We start from the raw sequence: 15,728 nt of genomic DNA, 5'->3' as shown, positions 1-15,728 counted from the left end.
GGACCGAGACTCGAACTCGGGACCTTTGCCTTTCGCCGGCAAGTGCTCTACCAAGTGTGTTCGAGTCTCGGTCCGGCACACAGTTTAAATCTGCCAGGAAGTTTCATATCAGCGCACACTCCGCTGCAGAGTGAAAATCTCACTCTGAAAGTGAAAATTAATTATAGCTCTACATAGAAGTGCAGTTCAAAATGAACATCACAGCCATTACAAACACGTTCTTGGCCAAAACCGACAGTTAGTATCGCAAATTCCCGATAACCCTCAGTTACAGTATTGCCTCTTTATATCACTATGAAGAGAGACTTTTAGAGAATTGTTACGGATAGCGTGGTTCCGTAAGTATGCCAGGTGCTACAAACAGGAAACCTACCTGAGAAGGCCTCTTCTTCTGTTCGCCGGTCTCCGGACTGCGCGGAATCTGCGCGTCTCCCGCCTCCGACGCTGTATCCGTCACCATGGAAACGTCAGTCAGCGAGTTGTTGTCGTTGTCGGGCGGCGGCGGCAGACTGCTGTCGCCGTCCACAGCGCCCGCCCCGACCGACGTGGAGTCCGGCGGGCTGTCGCCAGCGGCGCCCTGCGGGGGTGGTGGGGGCGGCAGCGACGCCTGCGAGTCCTCGGCGACGGCGGGGGCGCCCGACACGCTGGCGACGGACGCCGTCTCCGCCTCCGCCTCGGCCGCCTCCGGCACCGGCGTCGCCTCCGAGTCGGAGCGGCTGCTGCCCTGGCCGGGGGGCGGCGGCAGAGCGTCCTCGGACGGCGGCTCCGGCGTCGCGGTGCTCGTCAGCGGCGAGTCTTCGGCGGCGGCGTCCGCGGCGGAAGCTGCAGCAGAAGCGAGCGGGGGCGGCGCCGAGGCGGCGGCCGGTAAGCTCTCCGACAGCGACGCCTGGCTACTGAGAGGCGGCGACGGCAGCGCCGCGTCGCTGGACAGCGGCTCTCCCGCCTCCGACGGCGGAGAACTCCTCTCCTTGGGGGAGAGGGGCGCCGTCGGAGGTTCCGGCAAGCTCTCCACGGAGCCCGTCTCGTCCTTACTTATTTCGCCCACGTGCGAGGTTGCTGCTTCGGTGACCACTAGTGGGGCGACTTCTTCAGCTGCTTTCGGCTGCAGCACATCCACCAGTGCAGGTTCAGCACTCGACGGTGCGGTCGCCTCTTTCGGCGAGGGAGGTTTCACCACTGGCACTGCTTCGGATGGCGTCGGTTCTGGATGCACCTTCTCCGAACCGTCACCTCCTTTCTCCGTTTCATTCGACGCTTTACCGGCTTCTGGCTCTGACACGACAGGCACTTCTGTTTTCAGTTCTTCTTTACGAGTGTTGTTGTCGTCTTTCACTTCTTCCTCGACCTCCTTTACATCCACGTTACCAGCTTCCGACGCATTTTGGCCTTGTCCCAAACCACCTCTCTCTGAGCTCCCTGCAGCGACCGACGGTTCCTTCTTTGATTCTGCCTCAGGCTCTTCGACGACACTCTGCGCTACGGGTGCCTCAACTGACGCCATAGCGAGTTTAGAAACTTCCTTCTCTGCCTGTGCGACCAAAGACGGCACAATATTCGCCGAAGCTTCTTTTCTAGTGGCTGCCTCCAGAGCAGTTCCGTCGGACGAGGATGGTTCAGTCTTGTCCGCAGAATCAGAAACTGCGCTGGAGGTTGGCTGAGGAGCTAAGGCAGCTGTCATTTCATTCGATTTCGGTTCGGTTTCGGAACTTTCGGCTTTAGCGTCGCGCGTTTCGCCACCTGTCTGGGAATCTGGTTCCCCCGAAGGAGCGGAATTTTCCGGCTCGACCTTTCGAGAAGGACCTGCCTCCGCCTCCTCTGCACCGTCAGAGGACGGAGGCCGGAAGGTCGCTTCCGTCGTCTTCTCGGATTCGGCGCTGTTTTCCGCGGCCGTTTCGACGGCGACATTCGCTGCGGGTTTCTGGACGCTGTCGGGCACGTCCGCCGTGTCGGTGTCGGGCACGTTGTCGGCGAGCGAGACGTGGCTGGAGAAAGAGGCGGGCGGGCGCGCCTGCGCGGTGGCGGACTTCTCCAGCAGGTCTTCCAGGGGCGGCACGGCGGCCTCGTGCAGGTCCTCGGCGAGCGACGCCTGCGTGGCGAGCGGCAGCTGCGGCTGGGGCGGCAGCGCGTCCTCCGGGGGCGGCACGCTGGCCTCCGGGGGCTGGGCGCCGAGTGCCGCCTCCCTGCCGGCGGTCGCAGCAGCCGCCACGGTGTCTTCCACCGGGGGCACGCTGGCCTCCAGCGTGGAGGCGCGCGACAGCGACGCGGCCGTCTCCAGTGGCGCCGCGCCGCCGGCGGGGGCGGTCTTGAGCATGTCCTCCAGCGGCGGCACGCACGCCTCCTCAGGGGCGGCGTCCGACTGCGGCACAGCCTGTCAAAAATTTAACTGGACTCGTACTACGAATACAACCGCCCGACATTATCATCAGATTAGGTGTGCCCCTATGAAATCACAACTAGTCAAAGAGCAGAAGCACGCTGGATGAAGAAAGGCAGACGTGACGAAGTATTTGAAATTATAGGACAATACATCGCAGAAAGGCGCCAACTAAACAGCAGACGAAATGATACCTGGCAGACATAATGGGATTCGTCAGAAAAGGGGTGTCGCGTATAATCCTTCTTCCCAAATACTAAGAAACGAATGAGGCTGAAACGTACAGATCCCGTACGCCGTGAGGTCCCTTTCCTCACGGACCATGATCTATGAGCAAGCAGAATACGTCCACCGCTTTGATATCAGACGAACACCCATATGCATCTGCGGAGAAGTAGGAACTCCTGAACATGTCGCTTTACACAGTCACAGACTCTCACACATACGACCACCGAACACATTATGACAACACAGGGTAAACTCTACGACAACTGAATGATTGTCCCATACTGGATGACATAACTATAATGCGTCACGTACCTGACACGAAGTATACAAATAAGAACAGTCAGATACACGAAAGCAGTCAAACACAAAAGCACGGGAATAGAATACTAAGAATGACACATACACAAACACAGAAATAGACTCAGATGCTGAAACAGATAAAGATAATAAGATTAATGTACAGAGCTAGATGTAAGACAAGACAAAAGTAAGGAATACAGAAATGGATCAACTGTCATAAAATATTTTAGTATACACTGATGGAGAATATCACAACATCAAAGAATAATTAATGTAGAGCAATGAATTTTCGGGAATACATTTGTCTATGTGACATATTAAAGTGATTAACATTGCAAGATTACAGGTTAATCTAAGCGTGAGATAACTCATTCCAAATGTTGTGTGCCTTCATCTGATTTTAGGAGGGTCATTTGTCAGCGCATTTTATCGCTGTGGCTTGCCGATTGGGCTACACTTACTGAAAACAAGCTTCGGGCCTTGACACCTCTATCCACGGCTTGGACGACCTCTTTACGCCCTTCTCGGCCGGTTCAGCCATCGCCATCTGCTGACGGCTGGGCCGGCGCCGTTCTGCCCATGTGGGCAATTGCTGACGGTACGCCACATTTTAACATCCTGTCCGAATTTTAATGCACTGCGCATTGATCTTGGCCCGCTGTGTACTCTGGATGCCATTTTAGCGGCTGACCCAGGAGCAGCTGCTCGCGTTCTTCGTTTTATCCACTTGACAAATCTGTCTAAGGACATTTGATTATGCTGTTTTCTTTTAATCCCTTGCCTGTTAACGTGCCTTTTCTAGTGTTGTCCCTTTTAGTTGCTGTTTTAACCTTGTGCCTCGCAGTGCATTCATAACTTAGTCTGGGCGCTAATGACCACTGTAGTTGTGCGCTCTAAAACCACAAAAAAAAGTGAAATGCTGTTACATTAATAACCGGTGTAACTGCCACAATTTTTAATACAAGCAAGCTAACGTCTATGAATTATATTGTCCAGGTGTCGTATGTCAGCTTGTGGGATGGAGTTCCATGCCTCTTGCAGTTGATCGGTCGATAGATAGAGGGTTAATGCTGGTTGTGGATGACGGTGGATTCGCCGTCCGATGATGTTCCATATATGCGCGATTGGAGACAGACCAGGTGATCGAGTAGGCCACGACAAGATTTAGACACTCTGTTGAGTATATTGGATTACAACAGCGATACATGGGCGACTGTTATCCCGTTAGAACCGCCCCCCCCCTCGAAATGCTGTTGATGAATGACAGCACAACAGGTCGAAGCACCAGACCGATATACAAATTTGTAGTCAGGATGCATGGAATAACCACGAGAGTGCTTCTGCTGTCGTACGAAATCGGACCACAGACCTGATTCCAGATGTAGATGTAGACGCAGAGAGATTGGTTGCAACTGGCCTCCTTCTAACCCACTCACTGCCATCACTGGCACCGAGGCAGAACCAGCTGTCACCACAAAATACAACAAATTTCCACCCTGCCCTCCAATGAGCTCTCGCTTGACGCCACTGAAGACGCAGATGGCGATGGTTCGGGGTCAGTGCAATGCACACTACACGGCATCTGGTTCAGAGCTGTCCTTGAAGTAACCGATTTGTAACAGTTCCTTGCGTCACTATGGCGCCAACTGCTGCTCAGATTGCTGCTGCAGATGTAGTACGAAGCACCAGTACCCCACGCCGAACACGAGGGTCTTGCCTCTCGGTAGTGCTACTTGGACGCCCGGAGCCCGGTCTTCTTGAGACCGTACATTCGCGTGACCGCCGCTGCCAGCAAATGCGTACAGTGGCTACATTCGCGTCAGGACCTTCTGCATTAGGGCAGAAACAATATCCAGCTTCCCGTAGCCCTATTACACGACCTTGTTCAAACTCAGCGAGGTGCTGATGATATCATTTTTGTTGCCTTAAAGGCATTCTTGACCAACATCAACTCACCACTACTAGTGCCACTGCTATGCGACTGGCGTGAAATTAAAATGGAAATCATCTTTCAGATGCAGATACACGCCTACCAGCTTTCATTTATTCGCACAACTCCTTCTTTGTGTTGCGACTACTTTTCCGTCAGTGTATGTAGGAACCTCTTGTATAATACCTGCAATTAAAATTATATAATTGTTTATTAAGCTTAATAAAGTAATACCTGTAATGAAGATGACATAATTGGTTATTAATCTTTGATAAAGTTTTTCTTTGCAATTCCTAATTACTTTTAAGCCCAAACGCATTTAGCGGTGCAATCCTGTTAAACCTTATTACAAATAAGAAGTCAGATAAGTTTCACATTCCCACATTCCGTACATGTACAATTTCGTATTGTGAAAATACGATCTGTCTTGGTAACAAGGTGGCAGGTACTTTGTAAATTGCAGCAATTAAAATAAAATAAAATTAGAAATAGCAGATATTTTTCAGCATCATACTGGTTGAAAATTGGCAGACCTGACAGGATAGAGAATATCCCTGGAATTCCTCTACACAACAAGCGCTAACTTAAACTCTGGCGAGTGGAGACTTGGCTACAACAACGGGGGGTTAATGATAAGGGGTTCCGTGTTCACGACGATTCCCTAATACACTGGAGCGGTTGAAAATGAACACTGATTGGCGCTGAGGAACAACTCAAACTGTACATGTGTGCAAATTGGAACCCGAGAGAACACCGGCATGACGGGTAGCCAGTTCAACAAGCTAGTGCAAACAGGTTTATACACAAACTTACACATGACACCATATACAACACAGTGCGCAGTGAAGTTACATGCAACACACTGCATACACTGGCTGACATTATATCTGCAACTCCGCATACTGAATACTTGAACGGAGGACTATACCATGGACAACAAAATATGGAGCACTAACAAGGAATAATCTCCACCTTGACCTCATATTATATCGATTAAAAAAAGCACACTATCAGGATACCAGCCCCAGCAATCGACACCGAGAGAAAATTTGGGGCATAACTCTGACTGCATACAGTTATAATCTTCTGAAATTACAGCTTTTGAACTTTCGCGAGTCCCAATACAGTGGCTGAATGCCCGAGCGCGAAGTACTGTACAGTGAAGTGAGTAAGAGGTTCGTGCCACACTATTTTGACATAGGCAACATGCTTTCTCCAGTAGTCGAAGTGCGCGGTTTGTAACCTCTAGCTTTATTTGCTGTCAAAATTTGTATATTGCGATTCACGAACATAATGTAAATGAATGAAACGAATTAGTGCGCCATTAAAGAAATAGCGTAATGCTATTTAATTATTAACATCGATGTTGTGCGTTATTTTCTTCGGGTTTTAAAGTTCGCACTGTATATTTTCAGGAGATGCGCTAATCTTCAACGTGAATGGCGTGATTAAATTGTAAATCGAAACTTATTAACTTCATTTCACAATAATTCTTCATTTTCTTACGTTTATTCATTTTTACGTCCATGCTGTATCTGTCTAGTAAACTTGCCCGTTGATTTTTGCCATATACAAAAAAAAAAAAAAGGTTTTGCATCACCCCGGTTCCCAGAACTCCTGAAGATAGACGTTGACTGTGGATATTGTGTCACAAACACAGTCCCTTTGACTGTTCAGAGGTGTCACTAAACCCACCCAAAGATGTAAACAGCTATGCATGAGCAGCGCCTATCAGACGGAGGGGCTCCGACAGCCGATCAGTTCCAGTCATTCCACCAGGAAGGAGGTACACGGTTCGTGTTGTCTGTAGTCCAACCTTGCGTAGACCGTCAATACCGTGGTTCGATCGCGTCCGCATTGTTACTTTGTGCCAGGAAGGGCTCTCAACAAGGAAAGTATCCAAGCGTCTCGGAGTGAAACATAGCGATGTTGTTCGGACATGGAGGAGAAACAGAGAGACAGGAACTGTCGATGACATGCCTCGCTCAGGCCGCCCAAGGGCTACTACTGCCGTGGATGAGCGCTACCTACGGATTATGGTCGGAGAAATAATGACAGCAACGCCACCATGTTGAATAATGTTTTTCATGCAACCACAGAACGTCGTGTTACGATTAAAACTATGCGCAATACGCTGCACGATGCGCAGCTTCACTCCCGACGTCCGTGGCGAGGTCCATCTTTGCAACCACGACACCATGCAGCGCGGTACAGATGGGCCCAACAACATGCCAAATGGACCGCTGAGGATTGACATCACGTTCTCTTCACCGATGAGTGTCTCATATGCCTTCAACCAGACAATCGTCGGAGACGTGTTTGTAGGCAACCCGATGAAGCTGAACGTTTTAGACACAATGTCCATCGAGTGCAGCAAGGTGGAGGTCCCATGCTGTTTTGGGGTGGCATTATGTGGGGCCGACGTACGCCGCTGGTGGTCATGGAAGGCGCCGTAACGGCTGTACGATACGTGAATGCCATCCTCCGACCGATAGTGCAACCATATCGGCAGCATATTGGCGAGGCATTCGTCTTCATGGACGACAATTCGCGTGCACATCTTGTGAATGTCTTCCTTCAGGATAACGACATCGCTCGAATATAATGGCCAGCATGTTCTCCAGACATGAACCCTATCGAAAATGTCTGGGATAGATTCGAAAGGGCTGTTTATGGACGACGTGACCCGCCTTATTGCCATTGAGGAGTGGAACAGTCTGAACCAACAGTGACATGATGAATTTGTGGATAGTATGCCACGACGAATATAGGCATGCATCAATGCAAGAGGACGTGCTAATGGGTATTATAGGTACTGGTGTGTACAGAAAACTGGACCACCACCTCTGAAGATCTCGCTGTATGGTGGTACAACATGCAATGTGTGTTTTTCATGAGCAATAAAAAGGGCGGAAATTATGTTTATGTTGATCTCTATTCCAATTTTCTGTACAGGTTGCGGAACTCTCGGAAACGAGGTGATGCACAACTTTTTTCGTTGTTGTAAATTAAGATATTCTATGAATAAAAATTTACTGGTTCTCAGTTACTTTTTCTTTCAGTCACAGCTGCAGTATGGGGCTCTGTTATGAGGAAATTCACCGGCTATAAATTGTGTTTCAGATGGCAGAGAAAAGTAATGAAATGTATTCGAGGACTGAGTCCTAGAAAATCCCGTAAGGAACATTTCAGTCAGTGCAATATAATGACACTTCCAAGTCTCCACATGTATAATTGCTTAATGTACGTCAAAGAAAATAAACAGAAATTTACTCCGAGAACATATACAACTTACATTTACACAGTACCAAAAATATTGTCAAGGTTGTAACTGCACAAAAAACTTAAGTCTGAAGATGTATTAGTAAATAAACTTAAGGTAGCGTTAGGGGTATAATATAAAAATAAGATAGGTCCATTAGCCAACTGAAGAATACCAGTATCTACAAAGTAATTTGAAGGACATGTGTAATGAGGAAAAAGCCTGAGTACTAATAAATAAGAGTATCACAGCTGTGTACTTACACAAATCACATATAGAACTCCATTATACTTTTTCATTAATATAAAATGTAGATATACCATATATAATATATTATACAATATATTACACTTTGCGAAAATCAAAACTGCAAATATATAATGGAAGAGATTGTGTATTTATTCTTATATAATTGCATAGGTATGTAAAGAGATGTACTATAGTGTAAATTAAGCAATGAGAATCATCAGTTTATAAATGGCTTAAAAAGGGAATGTATTTAATTAAATTACACATGTAAATTCAACTGAGAAGCCAGCTGCATGGTAAACATGCTGTAAGGCGAACAAATAAACATGTAAAACATATAATCATAAAAAAAAATCTTACAGTTGGTGCTGCAGTCTGCTGGCATCATCCTAAGTAACTACTTCAGCGTTCTCTCCGCCTTTTACAGCAGGTAGGTTTATAAAACGACTATTTAGGATGCGGTTACTTGGTAGTTGTTAAATTTACGTGTGTAAATACGCCTTGGTCACTTAAACGGTGTTCTTCGGACGATTTTGAATGTTTTTTTTTTGTTTTTTTTTTTTTTTTCGTGGCCCGAAGTACATACTGATGAGGAGTACACTGAAACATCCAGCGGAAGTTTCGAAGCATGCAGTAGCAGTGTCATAAGTGACGGATAGTTCGGCAATGAAGTTGAATCCTCTAGAATATAGATAGATTGATCTGCGGGACTTACAGATCTTGAAGTCAGTGTGTTCTGATGATATGTGTGCAGCACCTCTAAAGTTTTCATTTACTGGAAGTCTAGGACTGAAGTCAGAGTAAAAAGTTAAGAGCTTGACGGAAAACTGGTTGTGAAGCACCATCCAGGTGTGGAGAGCGAAAGCGAAGTCACTAATCAAATAATGATAGTCTTCTCCGTCTTATTGAAAAACATGGAATGTTTATGCATAAAAAAAATCATAAGAATATCAAATCACCAACGCAAAGAGTGTGATGTCAGACTGCGATCGGCTTCCTATTTGAAAATCTAGCAAACACAGAAAATATTGACTCTCTGACTAAGTTTGTTGCAATTATGATGTTCTAAAACATTTTCTGAGTTTGTAAATTCTGCTATGTTTTAGAGAAAGAAGCAAATTTTATTAAAGGTTCACTAACTAAGAATCTAATGGAGTTAAAACTGTGACGGAGTCCTGAAACAGTGTATTATTAAACTGGGAACCTGAGTGCAAGACAAATCAGTAGCTTATCAAAAAGCCCATTGTCGGTAGAGAATTAAACGTGCAATTTCTTAAATTGTGTTATTGAAATCCTCCAGTAATTCTCTCTCCACCAGCTACCGATACCAACTACCGATGGCCCCTAAAAAATAAATATTCCTTTGGAAACAGTGGATATGAAACTTTCGAATATTAACCACACAAAAATAACCTCCTCATTGCGTACTATTATTTACCATAATCTCGTTTCGATATTTCAAACTATTTAAAATTATAAACTTCTCAATTAAGTAATGTTAAATAGGAAAATAGTTTCTAATGTTCTGCAAAGTTATTTTATATTTATTTGGTCACGGACCGGCTTTCGACTTCTCAGGCCAAGTGACAATTGAGACGGTGTGTCACATAAGCTAAACATGGTGTAAATATCGTAATTTGTTTGGATGCTGTAACACATTAAAGTTGTACCGTACCTTTTGAGACATACTGTACTTATTCTTGAATTGGAAGCAATTCTGTTATACACACATCTGAGCAGAAAAGATTATGTTATGTGATTCTACAGGATTTACTTCGGATTCGTGCAAAAGATCTGCTAATATGTTTATACATTCACTAGTAGAACATATGTAAATAAGTTAGTGTTTTGAAACAGTATAGTTGCAGAACATGAGGAAATGTTTTACTGTTTAATATTGTTGCCATATTCTGCCAAGCACAGATGAACAATCAGTCTTATACACTGAAGCGCCAAAGAAACTGGTACAGGGATCCGTATTCAAATACAGAGATATGTAAACAGGCAGCTGCGGTCGGCAACGCCTATGTAAAACAACAAGTGTCTGGTGCAGTTGTTAGATCGGTTACTGCTGCTACAACGGCGGGTTATCAAGATTTAAGTGAGTTTGAATGTGGTGTTATTGTCGGCGCACGAGCGACGGGACACAGGATCTCCGATGTAGCGATGAAATGGTTATTTTACCGTACTGCCATTTTATGAGTGTACAGTGAATATCAGGAAAAACATCAAATCTCCGACATTGCGGCGGCCGGAAAAAGATCTTGCAGGGACGAGACCAACGATGACTGAAAAAAATCGTTCAACGTGACAGAAGTGCAAACCTTCCGCAAATTGCTGCATATTTCATAACTGGCCTATCAACAAGTGTCAGCGTGCAAATCATTCAACGAAACATCATCGATGTGCGCTTTCGGAGCCGAAGGCCCACTCGTGTACCCATGATGACTGCACGACACAAAGCATTACGCCTCGCCTGGGCCCGTCAACACCGACATTGGACTCTTGATGACTGGAAACATGTTGCCTGGTCGGACGAGTCTCGTTTCAAATTGTATCGAGCGGAGGGACGTGTACGGGTATGGAGACAACCTCAGGAATCCTTGGACGCTGCATGTCAGTGGGGGACTGTTCAAGCTGGTAGAAGCTCTGTAATGGTGTGGGCGTGCGCAGTTGGAGTGATATGTGACCCCCGATACGAATCTGACAGATGACACGTACGTAAGCATCCTGTCTGGTCACACGCATCCATTCATGTCCATTGTATATTCCGACGGACTAGGGCAATTCCATCAGGACAATGCAACACCCCACACGTACAGGATTGCTGCAGATTGGCTCCTGGGACACTGTTATGAGTTTAAACACATCTGCTAGCCACCAAACTGCCCAGACATGACGATTATTGAGCAAATCTGTGAGGCCTTGGAACGTGCTGTTCAAGAGAGATCTCCACCCGCTCGTATTCTTGCGGATTTATGGACAGCCCTGCAGGATTCATGGTGTCAGTCCTTCCAGCACTACTTCAGACATTAGTCGAGTCCATGCCGTGTCGTATTGCGGCACTTCTACGTGCTCGGGTGGGCCGTAAACAATATTAGGCAGGATACCAGGTTCTTTGGCTCTTTAATGTACATTAATCAGTGGTAGATTTGCAAATAAGCTAGTGTTGTGAGACGGTTTGGTGGCAGAACATTTGGAAGTATTTTCCTGTTTAATATTATTGTCGCATTCTGCCAAGCACTGATGGAAAAGTCAGTTAATCTTATAGCACTCGTCTTCAGGCCACAAGCGGCCCATCGGAACCATCTGACCGCCGTGTTATCCTCAGCTGAGGATGCGGATAGGAGGGGCGTGTGGTCAGCACACCGCACTCCCGGTCGTTATTATGGTTTTCTTTGACCTGAGCCGCTACTATTCGGTCGAGTAGCTCCTCAGTTGGCATCACGAGACTGAAAAATGGCAACAGCGCATGGCGGCCCGGATGGTCACCCATTCAACTGCCGTCCACGCCCGACAGCGCTTAATCTCACTGATCTGGCGGGAACCGGTGTATCCACTGCAGCAAGGCCGTTTCCAGTTAATCTTATAATTAAGCATTAAATCCTAGCCCGTTAAAAGTTGTAACCCAGTTACAACGTACCTGCTTACTGTCTGCCGCTGTCTCGGGCTTGTCTCCAGGCTTGGCGACCTTCTGCCTGGTCTGGTAGCCCCTGAAGGTGGCCTGTATGGTGGTGGCGGCGGCGTCCAGCACCCTCTCGTGGTAGGCGGCGCCCTCCTGTGGCGGAGCCGGCGGCGGCTGGACCGCTGCCTCGCCCGTCTCCGAGTTGGACGCCTGGCTCTGCTGGAACTCCTTGCGCGTCCGGAAGCCGCGGAAGTTGGCCTGGATGGTCGTCGCCGCCGCTTCCAGATCCGCCGCGGCCGGACTCGCGCCCGCCTCCTGGCACGCCTCCGCCAGCTGCTGCTCGATGCTGGGCTGCTCCGGCGTGGCTTCACCGGGCTCTCCCCCTGCTCCCTCGTTCTTGAGCTGCTGGCGCGTCTTGTAACCTCTGAAAGTCGCCTGTATAGATGCCGCAGCAGCGTGCAGTGCCGCTTCGTCCGTCGCGCCGGACACTTCCGGCGCTTGCGTTGTGCTAACTTCATCCTCCACCTGCGCTCTGCTCTCGTCCTTACTGTCGACGTCTCCCTTGTTCTTCAACTGCTTCCGCGTATGGTGTCCTCGGAACGCAGCCTGGATGGTAGTGGCGGCCGACTCGAGAACTGGCGACTCTGCGTCTCGGACGGCGTCTCCGGCCTTCGCGACGACAGCTACCGCTGTATCGTCGGCGATGTCCTTGGCGGCATCGATAAGTTCCTCTTTCTTTAGTTGCTGCCGCGTCTGGTAGCCTTTGAACGCGGCTTGAATTGTCGTAGCAGCCGATTCGATAACAGACGTGTCATCTACTTTGACGTCCTTAACGTCTTTCTCCGCCTCAATTTCAGTCTTCTCTCCCCCAATTTCCAGGTTGGTCCCTTTCGCTTCGGCGGTTTCTTCTTTGGAATCGGGCTTTGGGGTTTCATTTTTCTCCTCTAGTTCCTTAACCTCCGGCTTCTTTTCCTCCATTTCAATTTTCTCTTGGACGACATCCTTAGCTTTGCCACTTTCCTCTGTAGCTTCCGTCTTACCTTCTTTCTGAAGTTCTTGTCGCGTTTTGTAGCCCCTGAAAGTTGCCTGAATGGTGGTGGCTGCCGATTCCAAAGCAGAGGGGTCACTGTCCAAAAGGACAGCCTCATTAACTTCTTCAGTTACCGGTTGCTGATCTTTTGCTACTTGATCCGTAGACGCAGCTTCTCCAGGTATTTGTTCGTCCTTTGCAGCTTCTTGCAGTTTCTCCTGCTTTACCTGCTGTCTCGTCTGGTACCCTCTGAAAGTAGCCTGAATCGTTGTGGCTGCCGATTCGAGGACGGTTTTGTCTTCGTCACCAATCGGAGACTCCGGTATCGTTCCTTTGTCAGCATCCACATTGGCATCGATTAAGACGCTGTCATTTTTTGGTGCAACGATGCCTTCTTCCTTGAGTTTTTGTCTCGTCTGATGTCCTCTGATAGTCGCCTGTATCTTGGTGGCTGCAGCTTCCAGCACTGCCGGCTCTTCCGGTGCCTCATTTTCCTTAGGCTGATCCTTAAGCTCGTCAGATCGCTTCTCTTCCTGAGACTCGCTAGTCGCGCCATTTTTCAATTCCTGGCGCGTCTTATAGCCTCGGAACCCCGCCTGTATCTTAGCAGCGGCAGCGCCCAGCACTTCTTCGTCTACAGCGGAGTCCTCCAGTTCGCTGCCCGCCGTGGCCAGCACCGAATGAGGCGTGTCTGCGCGCGAGTCTTGCCTGCTCTCCACCATCGACGCGGTCGTAGCCTCGCTCTGCCCTCTATTCGGAGAGCTGGGAAGTACTTCATCCACACTCTCCGTGTCAGTAGCCTGTTTGGCAGAGTCGTGTGCAGCCGTAGACTGAGGTTCCTGGTCCACTGACGTCGTCGAACTTTCGGTGGGCTCTTTTCGCACCCTCTGCCGTGTGGGAATAACGATCGGTTCCTCGTCGTCGGAAGATGTCGGCGTCCTGTCAGGTGCGGGCGATACTGTGATGCTGACCGTCGGCGTCGGTATCTCGCCCGTTTCTGGTGAGCCAGCAGTCGGCGAAGCGGGACCGTCCGCTGATGGCGTAACTAGGACGGTGGTCGGTGTGACTGCACTGGTAGTGGGCAGCTCACCAGTCTCTGGAGACGGTGAGGGAATGTCAGGCATTGACGTCGGGCGCTCTGCGGAACTGATTTCGGCAGTAGACGGTCCAGGCGTTGGCTCATCTGGTGCAGGTACTGCAGAAGTAGCAGCAGCCTCTTTCTCGACGATTGCAGGTGCTTCTGGGGTCGCTACTGTCGCTTCAGTGACGTCAGATGAAGGTGTATCAGATTTCGACGCAGCAATCTTTTCGTCGGTCGTAGGTGACTCGGGTTTTTCCTCGGCTTTCGCTGCAGGTGACTCTGATACGACTTCCGCAGCCAGTTCTGGAGATTTCACACTGGGTGACTGTGGAGGTTCGGACTCCTGTTTAGTTTCCTGCTGTGCTGTGGATGCATCCTTGTCGCTAACTGGAGACACCGGCTTCTGTTCTCCAGTCGGACTCTCGCTTTTCGTTGTCTCCTTCGCCTCTGGGGGAGTAGTCGGTGAGACAGGTTTGGACTCCTGTTTGACCTCGACCGACGCCGTCACGGGTGACCCGACGGGAGACTTCTCAGAGGATGCCGGGCGCTCTCGCTCGACTTCCGCAGCGACGCCGGTAGGGGATGTTACGGCCTTGGCGGGGAACTCTGGAGCTTTGCTGGCAGCGGCTTTATCGGCTTTTGCAGGCTCGGGAGTCTCCGGGAAGGACGCTATGGGCTGAACAGCCGCGGCCCCGGTGGCGCTGCTGAGGCTGACGTTGGAGGTGGAGGACGAGGGCCTCCTGGCGTGCCTGGGGCCGCCCTCGCCGTCCTTCTCGGGCGCCGGAGCCGGCGTCGGCGCGGGGGCCGCCGTGATGACGTCCTCCGGCCGCACGGCGCTCCTGGCCGGAGACTTGGCTCCCGCGCTGGACACATTGGACTTGGTCTCGTCTGTCTTCTCTGCCGCTACGGGCTTGGCCGCGCTGTCGCTAGCTCCCGACTTCTTCCTCTCTGCTTCCGGCTTCTTCTCAGCTTCGCCATCCTGCTGCTGGGCGAGTTTCACCTCGTTGGCGTCGACGATGACCAGGTCTTTGTCGAGCAGAGCGTCCTCGTCGGTGGAGTTGCCGATGAGCGGCGGCTTATCTGAGCCCTGCGTCGAAGACGGCGACAGACCTGCGCTGTGCGCTGAAACAGTAATCGACTCGCTGTACACATTCTGCAAAGTACATAATCCGTAAAATCAAATTTATTTCGAGTACTACTGAAAATAAGGAAAACAGATATCTGTGCCTAAATTGCTTTTCCGTTTACGATATTGTTTAGAAAGTTAGAAACAGAAGGAAGCAATGAACTGTCAGTGTTTACGACCGGCCAACATCGTTATCATTAAGGGCATCTATATCTATCCTGCATAAGCCACTTTATCGTGTGCGCGGGACTTACTTCGCGTTCGATTGTCACTTCCTCCGTTTCGTGTCCATAATAATGCACAGGAAGAAAGACTGTCGCTAAGTCTCTGTATGAGCACCAGTGTTTTTTAATTTTACTTTCATAGTCCTTTCTCGAGAAGTATGTCATAGGAAGCAGTATGTTGGTTGACGCTTCGAGAAACATACATCTCTGAATCTTCAACAGTAAATCACGTAGTGATCCAACAACATCTCTCCTAAAGCACCTCGAGTCCAACGAACATTGCTGCATCGCTGCCTTGC

At 49.1% G+C, this 15,728-nt stretch overlaps 1 protein-coding gene across 3 annotated transcripts in view; it reads right to left on the bottom strand.

The window, feature by feature from the left end:
* Positions 1 to 15,728, bottom strand: part of LOC126189049 (mucin-4-like) — a 431,008-nt gene that overhangs the window by 56,415 nt on the left and 358,865 nt on the right. For all 3 annotated transcript variants that reach the window (XM_049930904.1, XM_049930905.1, XM_049930903.1), the window contains exons 2-3: positions 11,987 to 15,201; positions 374 to 2,368 (exon numbers count right to left, since the gene is read on the bottom strand). In XM_049930904.1, coding sequence (XP_049786861.1) covers positions 374 to 2,368; positions 11,987 to 15,201 — 5,210 coding nt within the window. The remainder of the gene's footprint in view (positions 1 to 373; positions 2,369 to 11,986; positions 15,202 to 15,728) is intronic.

This window comes from Schistocerca cancellata, chromosome 5 (assembly GCF_023864275.1).
Source record: "Schistocerca cancellata isolate TAMUIC-IGC-003103 chromosome 5, iqSchCanc2.1, whole genome shotgun sequence".
In the NCBI taxonomy this organism is placed as follows: Eukaryota; Metazoa; Arthropoda; class Insecta; order Orthoptera; family Acrididae; genus Schistocerca; species Schistocerca cancellata.
The sequence above is the reverse complement of the archived record's forward strand: the minus strand, read 5'-3'. Positions and strand labels throughout refer to the sequence as shown.